This window comes from Narcine bancroftii, chromosome 13 (assembly GCF_036971445.1).
Source record: "Narcine bancroftii isolate sNarBan1 chromosome 13, sNarBan1.hap1, whole genome shotgun sequence".
In the NCBI taxonomy this organism is placed as follows: domain Eukaryota; kingdom Metazoa; phylum Chordata; class Chondrichthyes; order Torpediniformes; family Narcinidae; genus Narcine; species Narcine bancroftii.
This window is the reverse complement of record NC_091481.1, coordinates 76,028,458-76,042,104: the sequence shown is the minus strand read 5'-3', so window position 1 is coordinate 76,042,104 and position 13,647 is coordinate 76,028,458. Positions and strand designations below refer to the sequence as shown.

Genomic DNA, 13,647 nt, shown 5'->3' with positions numbered 1-13,647 from the left:
GAAGGATGGGTCTGTAGCTTTGATACAGAAGAGTGTGGATAATGTTGAATGTTGTCATGGGTTGCAAAAGGATATAGATAGAATGCAGAGTTGGGTGGAAAAGTGGCAGATGGAGTTTGATTTGAGTAAGTGTGAGGTGATACATTTTGAAAGGTCAAATTTGAAGGCTGAATGGTCAGATACTTAGTGTGGAAGAACAGAGGGACTTGAGTTCCAATCCAGATATCTCTCGAGATTTGCCATGCAGGTTGTTTGGATACTTAGGAAGGCCTATGGGATGCTGGGCTTCATTAGTTCAAAAGTCGAGAGGTTATGTTGCAGCTCTGGTGAGACCACAGTTAAAATATTGTGTTCAGTTCTGGTCACCTCATTACAGGAAGGATGTGGAAGCTATGGAGAGGATGCAGAGAAAATTTACCAGGATATTGCCTGGATTGGAAAATGCCTTATGAGGCAAGGTTAGCAGAGCTGGGGCTTTTCTCTTTGGAGAGTAGAAGGATGAGTGGTCTACAAAATTATGAGAACCATAGATAAACAGCCAGGACCTTTTACCCAGGGCAGGAATAGCAAACACCAGAGGACATCTGTACACAGTGAAGGGAGGGAAGTTTAGGGGAGACTTCAGGGGCAAGGTTTTTTTCACAGAGTTGTGGGGGGCTGGTGATATTGAAGGCTGGAACTATAGGGGCATTTAAAAGACTCTTAGGCATATGGATTAAAGAAAAATAGATGGTTATGAGAGAGGGAGGGTTCAGGTTTTTTTTTTTTTGCAGGAATATGTAGGTTGGCACAACATCAAGGATTGAAGGCTCTGTACTGTGCTGTAGTATTCTAATTCCCCTTTGAAAGTTACCATTGAATATGTTTCCTCTCCTTTTACAGGCAGTCCATTCCAGATCAAAATAAGCAGCGTACAAAAAGAAAGTATTGTGTATGCTCTGCTAGAAAATTTACTTAAGCTTTTTTAAAAATCTCACTTTTTTGTCCATCATCTTAATATTTGTGCTTTCCAGTTTCTACCCCTTTCAGCTCTCGGAAACTGTTGTCTGATTTTACCCATTTCAAAACTGGTTGTGATTGTGAAGATTCTATCAAATCCACTTCTTCTCTACCCAAAGAGAAGAAGCCCAGGTCCTCCAAGTTAATGCTTGTTTTCTCTCCGATTCTTTCCTCAGCTTGAAGAGGTAAAATCTTCGGAGCGTAAGTTGAAGCTGCGCGTGAAGAACTTGACCATTGAACTAGGTTTATACAAGAAGGGGTGAGTATGTGACTAGAACTCCATGAGTATGATTACCCTCTATGCTCCTGGGATAGGAAGGGGGGAAATCATCCAATGATACGGTGTGAAACTCAAAAACTGCAGATGCTGGGAATCTGAAATAAAATCAGAAAATGTTGGAAACACTGAGCAGATCAGTGGAGGGGAGAGATCAAGTTGACATTTCATCCAAGATCCTTTGTCAGAACTTTGTCTCGACCTAGAAATGTCCTTAGCCACGTAGGAGGTGCTGGAGTATTGGAAGGTAGCTTATGTTGTTCCATTGTTTAAAAAAAGGCTTGAAAAGTTAACCAGGAAATTACAGACCAGTGAGCCTGACGTCAGTAGAGGGTAAATTATTGGCAGGTGTTCTGATAGTATTTAGACAGCCAAGGGCTGATTAAGGATAATCAGCATGGTTTTATGTAGGATGTGTTTAACAAATCTTAGTTTTTTGAGGAGGTTACCAAGAAAGTAAATGAAGGAAAGGCTGTGGAATGTTGTCTACATGGACTTTAGTGAGGCCTTTGACAAGGTCCCACTTGGGAGGTTAGTTCAGAGGTTCAGACACTAGGTATCCATGGAGAGGTTGTAAACTGGATTTGAAATTGGTTGGATTGGAGAAGACCGAGATTGGTAGTGGATGGTTGCTTCTCAGCCTGGAGGCCTGTGATTAGTGGTGTGCCTCATGGACTGGTGCTGGGACCATTGTTGTTTGTTGTCTATATCAATGATCTGGATGATAATGTGGTAAATTAGATCAGCAAGTATGCTGATGACACTAAGATTGAAGGCGTTTTGGACAGCGAGAAGGCTTTGAAAGCTTGCGGAGGGATCTGGACATCCCCCCCCCCACTGGAAAAATGGGACAGAAAATGGCAGATGGAGTTTAATGCAGACAAGTGTGAGGTGTTGCATTTTGGAAGGACAAACCAAGGTGGGTCAATGAGGAGGAACAAAAGGATCTGAAAATACAGATACATAATTTCCTGAAAGTGGAGTCACAGGTAGACAGGGTTGTAAAGAAAGCTTTTAGCAGCTTGGTCTTCATAAATCAAAGTATTGAATACAGGAGTTGGGATGTTATGGTGAGATTATAAAAGACATTGAGGCCAAATTTGGAGAATTATTGCATTTCTGGTCTCCAAACGACAGGAAGGACATCAGTAAGATTGAAAGAGTGCAGAAAAGATTTACTAGGATGTTGCTGGGTCTTCAGGAGTTGAGTCACAGGAAAAGATTAAACAGGATTATTCCTTGGAGCAAAGAAGAATGAGGGGAGATTTGATAATAGGTTTACAAAATTATGAAGGGTATAGACAGAGTAAATGCGAATAGGCTCTTTCCAGATTAAGAGCAATAAATCCAAGAGTGCGTGGCTTTAGGGTGAAAGGGGAAAGGTTTCGGGGAACATTAGGAGGAACTTCTTCACTCAGAGCGTGGTGGGACTGTTGAACGAGCTGCCATCTGATGTGGTAAATGTGGGCTCACTCTTGTTTTTAGAATAAACTAGATAGATACGTGGATGGGAGAGGTTATGGAATGGGTGTGGTTCAGTGGGACTAGTGGAATGACATTTTGGCACAGACTAGAAGAGCCAAATGGCCTGTTTTCTGTATTGTAGTGTTCTATGGTTCTTGAGTAAATGCCGTGATTATAGTAAAAATCGAGATGCAGGAGGAACTTAACTGGTCTAGCAGCGTCCATAGGATGCGATTCAACCAAAAATATTTCTGCCTGACCACTGAGGGTTTCCATCATTTTCTGTTTTTATTCTTGCAACTGTATAGCTCTAAGGTAGTGTAACCTTACAGCCAAGCCTTGTCAGACAAGAGTTGATACCAAGCCAAACAATGCAAATGCGTGGAGACTGATAGGTGACTGTCCACAAATGTGTAGCCTGCTACCAATTTCAGCCTGAGGTAATTTCAATAAAGTTTCAGCATTCATGCCATTTTGCCCAGCCTGTGCTCTTGTTAATTCTATTCCACACAAATGTCTTTTCATTCAGTTTACTGTTTACAGTCCTTACAATCTTGTTTGATTTTCTTTTGAAAGCACAGTCATAATTTTCCTCACCTTCTTGCCAAATGGTGCATCTTGCCAAACATTCTAATAAAACTTCGTATTGACATATCAGGAACAGCCTTGGATTTCTGGCCCATAATTTTTGATTCTCTGACAATCTGAATGTCTCTTAAGGAGAAGGAAAGAAAAGAATGGACTCAGTAGAATTTCTGGTGTATTTTTGTTGAATGACAACATTGTCTGACTGGTTTAATGCAACCTAGATTGTATACCTAAAATGGATGAGGGGGGGGGGTGGAGGGGTGGCTTGGGAGGAGGGGGGGGGGGAAAGAAAAAGTCACTGTATATGTGTGAAAAAGAAAAAGTGTATATCATGGCTAATGTGATTTATGGTGTGAAAAATAAAAAAAATTAAAAAGGTTCACTCTACACTTGCCATTTATACTGATTTAAAATGCATCCAAAAGAGCCACTCTCCTTTCGAAGAAAGTTTCCATTTTTCAAATTTCCTTTTCTCAGTGATCTGCCTGACTGTTTGTCTGTTGCAATCCTTTTTATGTTTCTTCTATCCTTCCATAACTAGCTTTACAGGACATCCTTCCGAGTACCATTTATAGCCACCACTGATGTAGAACATAGAACATTGCAGCCCCTTCGGCCCTCAATGTAGTGCCGACCTCTATATTCCTACCAAAATAAAACTAAACCCTTCCTACCTCTTTAAATGCCTCTAAAGCTTCAGCTTCCTACACCCCTGGCAAAGCATTCCAGGCACCCACAACTCTGTTTTATCTGCCAAATTTCTTCCCTTCACTTTGCACAGATGCCCTCTGGTGTTTGCTACTCCCACCCTGGGAAAAAGGCGCGGGGTGTCTACCTTATCTCATAGTCTTGTTGACCTCTTTTCAGTACTTCTCATCCTTCTATACTCCAAAGAGAAAAGCCTTAGCTCTGTTAACGTGCCTCATAAGACATTTTCCAATCCAGGCCACATCCTGGTAAATTTTCTCTGCACTCTCTCCGTGGCTTCCACGACCTTCCTATAATGAGGTGACCAGAATTAAGTGTGGTCTCGCCAGAGATTTGTAGAGTTTCAACATGACTCCTGAACTCAATCTTCTGACTTATGAAGCCTAGCATCCCATAACTATCCTATCAACTTAGAGGAGAGTGGTATAGATTTTACATGTATGGTTTTGGGACCTCTATAGCAGTGAAAAGTCAATGTTAAGCCATTATTCTCGGTCTAATGGATTTAATGTCATTATTGGTTTGGCCTCTTCCATATCATGGTTGGTGAAAAGACTCAGTGGTAACCAACTCCTCTTGAGTCCTGCAAACACCTGCAGATTTTAAATCATTCTCTCTTTTCCCCACTTCCCCGTTCTTTTCAGTCGACTCACTCCATTGGGACCCTCCCCACAAAACCGGTCGAATTTTAGTGTAGGTTCTGGACGGCACTCTCAGGGCAGGACCGACTCAGCCACCAGACTTCGAGAGGACAGCCTGTCTGCCTCAGAGAACCGGAGCAAGAAGTGGTCGGGTTCACGAGAGAGAAAGAGGTCCACATCCAGAGAGAGAAGTGGCCAGCAGACGTCATTTCGTGAGGTGACACGATCATCTTCCAGGGAGAGACAGCAAGGAAATCGATGCCATGTGTCCAAGTTGACTCCCTCTCCAACAGGTACAGTGTGTCCTAAAAAGTGACCCTGTTCAGGAGAAAGCTGTAAATTAAGTAAAAGAAAATCATGATCTTCGGATCGTATAGCAGCAAATGAGACTGCTATCCCATCAATTTTTCTTACTGAATTTTGTACAACTCCAGCAGATCTAAACCTTCGAGTCTCGTGATTTACTTTTGGTAGCTACCAGGCTTCCAAGTAGTTCATGACATCAACAGCTCCGAGAGAATACTTTGTTTTGGATGCAGACTGTAGCTCCCCGGTTGGTCTCTTGCAGGATATCCACAGATCTCTTTGGCCTCAAGAGAAGAATCCGATAAAGGCTCCTCACTTGGAGCACAGAACAGGTTCTTCATCTCAACTTCTCCGTACCAACCAAGATGGCATTCTGGGCTAGTTCCATCTGCCTTCATTTTGTCCACATGCTTCAAAGCCTTTCCTATCCGTGCATCTGTTCAAATGTCTTTTGAACGTCAGAATTGCACTTGCTTCTATAGCTTTCTCTGGCAGCTTGATCCAGATCCGGACCATCCTCTTAAGTGAAAAAGTTGCTTCTCAGGTCCCTGTTAAATCTATCACCTTGAACCTGTCCTCTGGATAGAAAGTCATCTACCATGTGATAAAGACCGTGAGTGTTCTTTTTATCCCCGCTCTTCGTAATTGTATACAACTCTGAGGTCATCGGTCAACCTCCTGCTCTAAAGCCCCAACCTATCCAGCCTCTCCTTATAATTCGAGCCCCCCGAAGCAAATGCAGCTCGTGTTCAACACTCTCACTGCCACAGCTTTTACTTTCCCCAGGAATTCGACAGCCCCGGTTCGACCCCACTGCATATGTGCACGAAAAGGAACGCAGACGGAAGGATGCAGACCAAAGGAAGTAAGCTTTTACAAGTGGGAGGGCCAGTAAATATAGGCTGGGCTCCAAACCTATACCTACAAACCTCTAACCCGATCGGCCATAGTTTAATTAAATGGTATGGCAAGCTCGAAGTGGCCTACTCCTGCTCCTTGGTTGAATGTTGGTGCATTTATTTGTATGAGACCTTGGAGGACATGCAGGTTCAATGTTTTGTTCAGAAATGATGGCACCTCCATCAGTGTCACATTACTCTGTGAATCTCTGGAATGATCTACCCCAGAGAAATACCTAAAGTGGTGTCATAGTTATAAAGAACGAATACATGGCTTTGGCACATTTCCTCCGTATCAACCAAGGTTCTTTCTGAGCTAGTTCCATTTGCCTGTCTTTTCAAGATTATTGTCATGTCTTCTTTGGCTTGGCTTCGCGGACGAAGATTTATGGAGGGGGTAAAAAGTCCACGTCAGCTGCAGGCTCGTTTGTGGCTGACAAGTCCGATGCGGGACAGGCAGACACGGTTGCAGCGGAAAATTGGTTGGTTGGGGTTGGGTGTTGGGTTTTTCCTCCTTTGCCTTTTGTCAGTGAGGTGGGTTAGTTGGGTCATGTAATAAAGCAGAAAATGTGAGATTACACTGTTTCCTTTAGTCTACCATAAGGCAGACAAAGATTCATATCAGTAAAATTTGCCGAGCGCCCCTTACACCCAAGATCACTGAATATCCGTGGCTTTGCCTCCAGTGCTGTTGCAACCTCCACAGCCGCACAGCCTTCAGTCCAAACCATTGGCAAATTGATGCACACCTCTGACATCCTCCGGTGCCCTCGGCAACTTCTCGCATCCCAGTTCCAATACCTGGTACCCCTTCAGCCAGTCTTCAACAGTCCGCAGCCTGGTGTGTCCTTTGACGTAGATACCTCGCCTTGAGTCTCCAACAGCCTGCCTCCTGTGTGCTCTTCAGCCTCAGAACCCCTCACTGGTCAGCAGCCGTGGTCACTATCCCGCAGATCATCTCCTTTGCTTTCCCTTCTCAAATGGGAGATGGTCTCCCTGTTTTTTTTTTTTTTTTTTTGGTGCCTTGCACCATTTCTCTGCTTCCCTGAAGTCTGCAACTCCTTTTGGCCGCTGCTGATCATCGGGCCAGACCCTGCGGGTCACGGGATTTTAAAATAAACCACTGGCTCCTTTAACAGGCTGTTTAAAGCTTTAGAGAGCAGTTGGACCCCACAGGGAGTGCTTGAGATTTTGCTCCCCGCCGATCCGCACCAGTGTGTCATTGCTGCCATTTGTTTGCCCCATCCTTCTAAACCTTTCCCTCATTGCACCTATCCAAATATCTTTTAAATGTCGTAATGGTACTCCCCTCGATCACTTCCTCTGGAGGTTTTTTTTTTGAAAGACCAAGGAATGGAGGAATATGGGATCTGACACAGAGGGAGTTAATGCCTGGAGGTGATCAGCCGTGATTGTAACAAACACCGGGGTAGGTTTTAAGGTCCGAGTGCCATGCTGCTCCTCCTATTTTCTTGTGTTCATTGGGAGTGTGAGCATGGATATTTTTGCTCCAGGAGTGGGATCTGAACCAACTTGAAACTTCTGATGTGGAGGCATGAGTGCTCCAACCGAGGCTTGCTGTGAACTTTTACACTGTCGTTTGCCCCTCAATCTCTTGAGCAGTCTGAGGAAGATCCACAGGAACATGAATGGCTTGACTGGTGATGGTCGAGGACGCCCTAGGTCCGGGAACTGGTCACGGGAAGGCAGCGGCAGCAGGATGCAAGCCACCAGCCGAATCTGGACTCGCAGCTCGTCGGGTACGGCTTGAGGATTGGGGGGAGGGGTGGTAGAACAGAGGACAGATCTGCACTGGGCAAAACTTCAGGAGGCTTCCTCTTGTGCCAACTTAGTCAATAAAAAAGGTGGGGGAGGGGGCTGGGACTGTCACAGATTATGCAGCAGGAGGGAGAAATCTGAGGAATCTCTTGCCTACCTCCCCTGCATTTCAGTTCTTTTTTTTTAATTTTTATTTTTTCACACCATAAATCACATTAGCCATGATATACACTATTTCTTTTTTGCATTTTAGTTCTTGAGCCTCAGTTTTACACTATAAGACATGGGAGCTGAAATAAGCCATTCAGCCCACTGAGTCTGCCCTACCATTCAATCATGAGCTTATCCATTTCCCCACTGCCCTGCCTTCTCCCCATAACCTTGATGATTAAAAAAAAACCTATCAATCTGTGCCTTACTTACACCCAATGACCCAACTGCCTGTGGCAACAAATTCCACAGATTTACCAGCCTCTGGCTGAAATAATAGTCTCTTCAAACTAAGGGGCAAGGAGAATAAAATGTAAATCACGTTGTGCAATAGAGGAAGGGTGAGAAGTCCTATCGGGGCACAGGAATTTGCAGATTGGAGGTGCAGATCGACATTGAACATATGGGATTCTTTCACAGCACAAATCCTTGAGCAGTGCTTCCTCCCCCAGGAAATCTACTTTGGATAATTTCTGTAGTGCCTTAAATTGATTTAGCTTGACAGCTTTTCTGAAAGCACCAAAGATACAGAGTGGCAAGGTTGCAGGATAAGTTAAAGTTCAGTGTCAGCATGTGTGAGAGAGACCCATTAATGGGTGGTAACTCCCTGAGGAGAGGCATGGTTAACGTAGCAGTTAACACATTGCCGTTGCAACGCCAGTGACGGGTCGAATCCTGTGATGTCTGCAAGGAGTTTTTAACATTCTTCCTGTGTCTGTGTGGGTTTCCTCCAAGTGCTCTGGTTTCCTCCCACCATTCAAAACATACTGGTGCTCGCTTCGGCAGCACATATACTAAAATTGGAACGATACAGAGAAGATTAGCATGGCCCCTGCGCAAGGATGACACGCAAATTCGTGAAGCGTTCCATATTTAAAAAAAAAAGAGGGCATTCTACTGATATCTCTGACGAGTGTGCATTTATTGAGTAGGGTGTTACAGAGCACCTATGGCATAAGGAAAATGTAAAATGGTATGTGAGTGGAAAGAAAAAGGTTGAGAACCACTGCTCTATAAAACTTGTCTTACTAGTATGCTAATTTTCTGTATTTCAGGTGCAAGGATCCCTAGTTCCTATATATAGCAACAATTTTTGGTCAAACAGGAACATAAGAAATAGGAGAAGGGGTAGCCCTTCATGTCTGTCCCACCATTCATCAAGATAGGGCTGTTCTACAGTACATTTTCTTTTTTTAAACTTTATTCGTTCAAAAAACAAATAGTATATGACATATACAACAATTAACCATAAACATGAATGTTATTTTTTATATATAGAAAAAAAGAACTCTCCTAAGGAGAGCCATAAAGAAAAAAAATATTAAAGAAAAATTAAATATACATATTAAGATCTAATCAATGTAAATTGAAATGTAAATATTCTGAATATAACAACCACTTATTAATAAAAAAATATAATTAAAAAAAAACATACTGGAGTTGTAGGTCAATTGGGTATAATTGGCCGTCATGGGTCGAAAGGGCCTGTAACCATGCTGGATTTTGAAATTATTAAGTTATAAAATTATTAAATAACTCTGTTGATATTAAATGGTGCAGCCTGTAATACCACTTCCAAATGCAAAGAAGGGTCGGCAACCTGCTATTTGTAGGCAGGGGTATCTATTTAATCTGAAATCTATGGAAAACAATGGCAGCCTGGAGTCTGTGTGCAACTCGTGAAAACCACAGAACCTTAAGGTTGGCACGAAGGGAGTTACCCTTCAGGGGGATAGAATTTTGCTCACGTTGCATTTCTCCTTCAGCAGAAAATCTCCGATTCTCCTCAGCAAGCTCAGTCAGTGACTTTGAGGACAGTGGGGAACCGGCCAAATCCAGGTAAGTGCGTGATTGAGGTGGCACTTCTCACTGGGTTCGTGCGGTGAATTGGAGCATTGTGGAATAGGTAAATTCTCTGAGCCTATGTGCTTTAATGTTCTCGTACTTGACAATTCGATGACATTGGCTTATTCATCACCACCAAGGACGCCACCTCATCTATTGAAACACTAAATGTGGGCTGGCCATTAAACTTCTCTAGTCTGTTAGCCATTCGATGAGATTGCGGCTGATCTGTGACTCCAGATATCTACCTTGGGTCTATCACTTGTTTTCTTTCAAATTAATATAAAAATTGTTTTGAAATTATACGAAAGGGTGGCTCAGTTTAGTGCAACGCTGTTATGGCGCCAGTGATCCGGGTTTGAATCCAGTGCTGTCTGTAAGGAGTTCTCCCCATGTCTGCATGGGTTTCCTCTGGGTGCTCCGGATTCCACCCACCATTCAAAACATACCGGGTGTAATTAGTCGCCACAGGGTTGTGGGCCAAAGGGCCTGTCACCGTGCTTTATCTACATTTAAATTTAAAATAATTGCATTTCACGTCATGTCAAATTGTTTTGCCATCATAAAAAGGTTTTTTTTTAAAGTATAGTTGCACTTGTACAATAGGGAACTTTGCAGCTTTTTGGACACAGCAGGTTGTTGCAAATAGCAATGTGAAAATGACTACAGCAGTTATTGATATCTGCAGATTTTCCAAAATTCTCATGCCATCTACAAGTTTGCTGATGAGTCGTTAACAGATTCACAAACAGCAAGGAGGAAGTGAACAGGAGGGAGATAGATCAGCTACAACGACAATAACTTTGTGCTTAACGTCAGCAAAACCAAGGAGATGATTGTGGACTTCAGAAGGAAGTCAGAGGAACGCGACCCAGTCCTCATCGAGGGGTCAGTGGTGGAGAGGGTCAAGAATTTCAAATTCCTGGGGGGGTCAACATCTCCGAGGATCTGTCCTGTTGATACAATCACAAAGAAGGCTCGCCAGCGGCTACACTTTGTGAGGTGTCTGAGGAGATTCGATACGTCACCAAAGACTCTTGTAAACTTCTACAGGTGGAGAGCCTTCTGGCTGGTTGCATCACTGCCTGGTACGGAGGCACCAAAGCTCAGGACTAAAATAAACTCCAAAGGGTTGTTCACTTGGCCTGCGATATCACAGGCATCAAACTTCGCGCCACTGAGGCCATCCACATGAGGTGGTGTCTTAAAAAGACAGCCTTTATCCTCAAAGACCCCCACCACCCAGGCCATGCCCTCTTCGCTCTGCTACCATTGGGGAAAATGTGCAGGAGCCTGAAGACGAGCACCCAGTGGACGGCTCCTTCCCCTCCGCCATCAGATACCTGAATAACCAAAGACACTGCTTTACTTTTCGTGCACTATTATTTAAATTTTTTTATAGTATGTTGCAAGATGGTAATAATATGAATGTCTGTGCTGTAACGCTGCCGCAAAACACCGAATTTCATGACGATAAATTCTGAATCTGATTCTTCAAAAGTGTAAAGAAGACACGTCAGGTCTGCTAGCATCTGTGGAAACAAACAAGTTTCCATTTAAACTCAAAGTTGTATCATTGGAAGTGGAAAAAAGAGAACACGTTAATATTAAATTGCAGATGATTGTGGAGGGATGGATAAAGCAAAAGGTGAGGGCACGGTTGCCTGCTGGCCAGATTAACGAGCAGTTAGAGGAAAAATGAACAGGACTTATAAAAGCTGTGAAATGCAAGTAGTAGAGAGCTGAAACCAAAAGGACAATGCTGGAAATGCATATCAGACAGCGGATGTGGGGAGAGACAAATTGGGTCATACTACAAATGAATGACAGCAAAACTGCCCATTTCTGATACAAGCAGACGGCAACATACACAAAATTGTTCCATTAGCCAGGTGGATGAGTGTGTGAATGGAACAGAGTAGAAGGATTCTCCTCACCACCCTGAAGTGGGATGGACTTGTAGAGGGATTGTGTCTCCATGGCAGAGGTGAGGCTGTTGAAAATCTTCAACGTGGCAGAGGGCATCGAGCTGTCACAGATGGAAATGGGAAAGACAAGGGAGAAGGGCTGGAGTCGAAAGTAGGAGGTACTAAGCAGTGAGCAGGAGTAGGCTGAAACGATGGGTCTGTCTGAACCATTTGTTTTTGGAGGTGGGTTGCAGATTGTCCGACAGTTCAACAGTTTGTCAGTTCCACGCTGGAGTTGGGACACTGAGGTTGGAGGCTGTGGAGGGGAGATTTCCCAAATAAGGATTGTGGCATTTAGGGAGATCATGGCCTAATGCTCAAGTGATGGGGTCATGGTCCAGGGGAAGGTAATGAGAGGTGATGTTTAGCCTCTGTCAGATCAATGTCAATTTGCCAAACCACAGCAACCTCTTCATCAGCACATTGAAGATATCAGAGATGATCCTCTCTATTCGGTGTGCAGCAATTTTGGAGGATGGGGGTATGGGACAGAGCAAGGAAGATGGAAGAAATGAGATGGTTAATGTTATGTTGGCTTTAGTTCTCTGCAAACTGCTTTGACCTGCATTTCACAGCTCTTGCCTACATCCATCTTTTGTCCTTCCTCCCTCCCATTACCATGGCAACCTTGGCCCCAACCTATTAAAGATGTTCCCTGTCCTATCCATCCCCCTCACTCCCCAATGCAACCTATTTTCTCTCTTTTTGATTCCAAAGAATCCTTTGACTCGCTAACTTGGTTTCTCTTTTCACAGATGCAGCCTGACCTGCTGAGCTTTCCTGTATTTTCTGATTCTACTTGTAATTCTCCCACTCCACTGAAGGGTCACTTCATTTTAGTGATGTTGATTGAGAAATAAATGTTGGCCAGGACCCCTGCTTCTCTCGTAATCGTGCCATGGGATTGAAGTCAACATTAAAGAGCAAACTCTGTTTCCATTTATTTTATTTGGAAGTACATCATTATAGCGGTTTGTCAGTTCCACACTGGAGTCTGACTAAATCGTCGGGCCCAGTCTTCTGCAGTGGCCTTTGAGGTATACTTTTGGATCAGCTGATACTTATTTTAACAAGCACAAAGGGCTAAGTAGCCTTCTGTGCTGTGCAGTTCAAGGTGCTTTGCAGTGAATCATGCTTCAGAATATCCAAAGTGCATTCTGTGGACAGAAGCTCCAATATTTAATCAGATTTGAGTGACATTTGGTGGATGTTGGTACTTCTGATTCAGTCCACATACAAGAACAGTTTCTTCCTTTCTCTTCCCTCTGACAGATTGGAAAATGTCAGAAAGCCAAGACGACCATTGGGATCGGCTTCGTGGATCAGTTCCAACCTGGTGAGTTCCTGGGGAGCAAAGTAATCCCACCACTCGCATTATGGAACGGGGGTGGGGGGGGGGGTGGCATTCAGTTGGTTCAAGTCTTGTCCACTGATCACTGAATGACATTAATTGAGATTGGCAGACACTGTGGGCTAGAGGGTTGGTTCTTGGTCAGTATTCTGTTCTGAGTTGCATGAGCATCTAAGAATTCCTGCATGCTGGAAATAATCTTTCAGGCAAACAGAGTGAAAATCAGGTCTTTGAGTTTCAACAGCATTTAAAAACTGAGACTTTCAGTTTTTAAACACCCTTCTTGCTGTTTTGATGTCCCGAGTGGACTTGTAATCAGTAAAATACTTTTGTACTCACTTTGCAATGTAAGAAAAATGCAGAAATCAATTTGAGTAGCAAGTTCCCAAAAGAACCAGTTTTATTTTGGCGATGTTGATTGTGGCTCAGGTTTGTGGGGAGCTTACTTACAAGTTCCATCTCCTAGCTTTGCCATTCTTTCTACATCTTAAACAGAAGGCTAGGAAATGTTTGGGAACGAGTGATGTGAGAAGAATCGATCGCAACGTTTAGAAGGCAGCGCGGAGAGTTATGTGAAAGGGAACAGTTGCAAGAAGCAGGGGGTGGAATTAAA

General features: G+C 43.6%; 1 protein-coding gene and 1 non-coding gene across 7 annotated transcripts in view; both read left to right on the top strand.

The window, feature by feature from the left end:
• ccdc61 (coiled-coil domain containing 61) overlaps positions 1–13,647 on the top strand; it is a 36,303-nt gene that overhangs the window by 20,496 nt on the left and 2,160 nt on the right. For 4 of the 6 annotated variants that reach the window (XM_069908830.1, XM_069908826.1, XM_069908827.1 and 1 more), the window contains 6 exons: positions 1,176–1,258; positions 4,681–4,970; positions 5,770–5,848; positions 7,503–7,642; positions 9,638–9,710; positions 12,956–13,019. In XM_069908830.1, the coding sequence (XP_069764931.1) occupies positions 1,176–1,258; positions 4,681–4,970; positions 5,770–5,848; positions 7,503–7,642; positions 9,638–9,710; positions 12,956–13,019 (729 nt within the window). The remainder of the gene's footprint in view (positions 1–1,175; positions 1,259–4,680; positions 4,971–5,769; positions 5,849–7,502; positions 7,643–9,637; positions 9,711–12,955; positions 13,020–13,647) is intronic. The other 2 variants (XM_069908828.1, XM_069908829.1) reach the window with 2 other exon arrangements.
• Positions 8,642–8,748, top strand: LOC138749105 (U6 spliceosomal RNA). Its single transcript, XR_011348418.1, has one exon. It is a non-coding gene; the product is annotated as a U6 spliceosomal RNA (small nuclear RNA).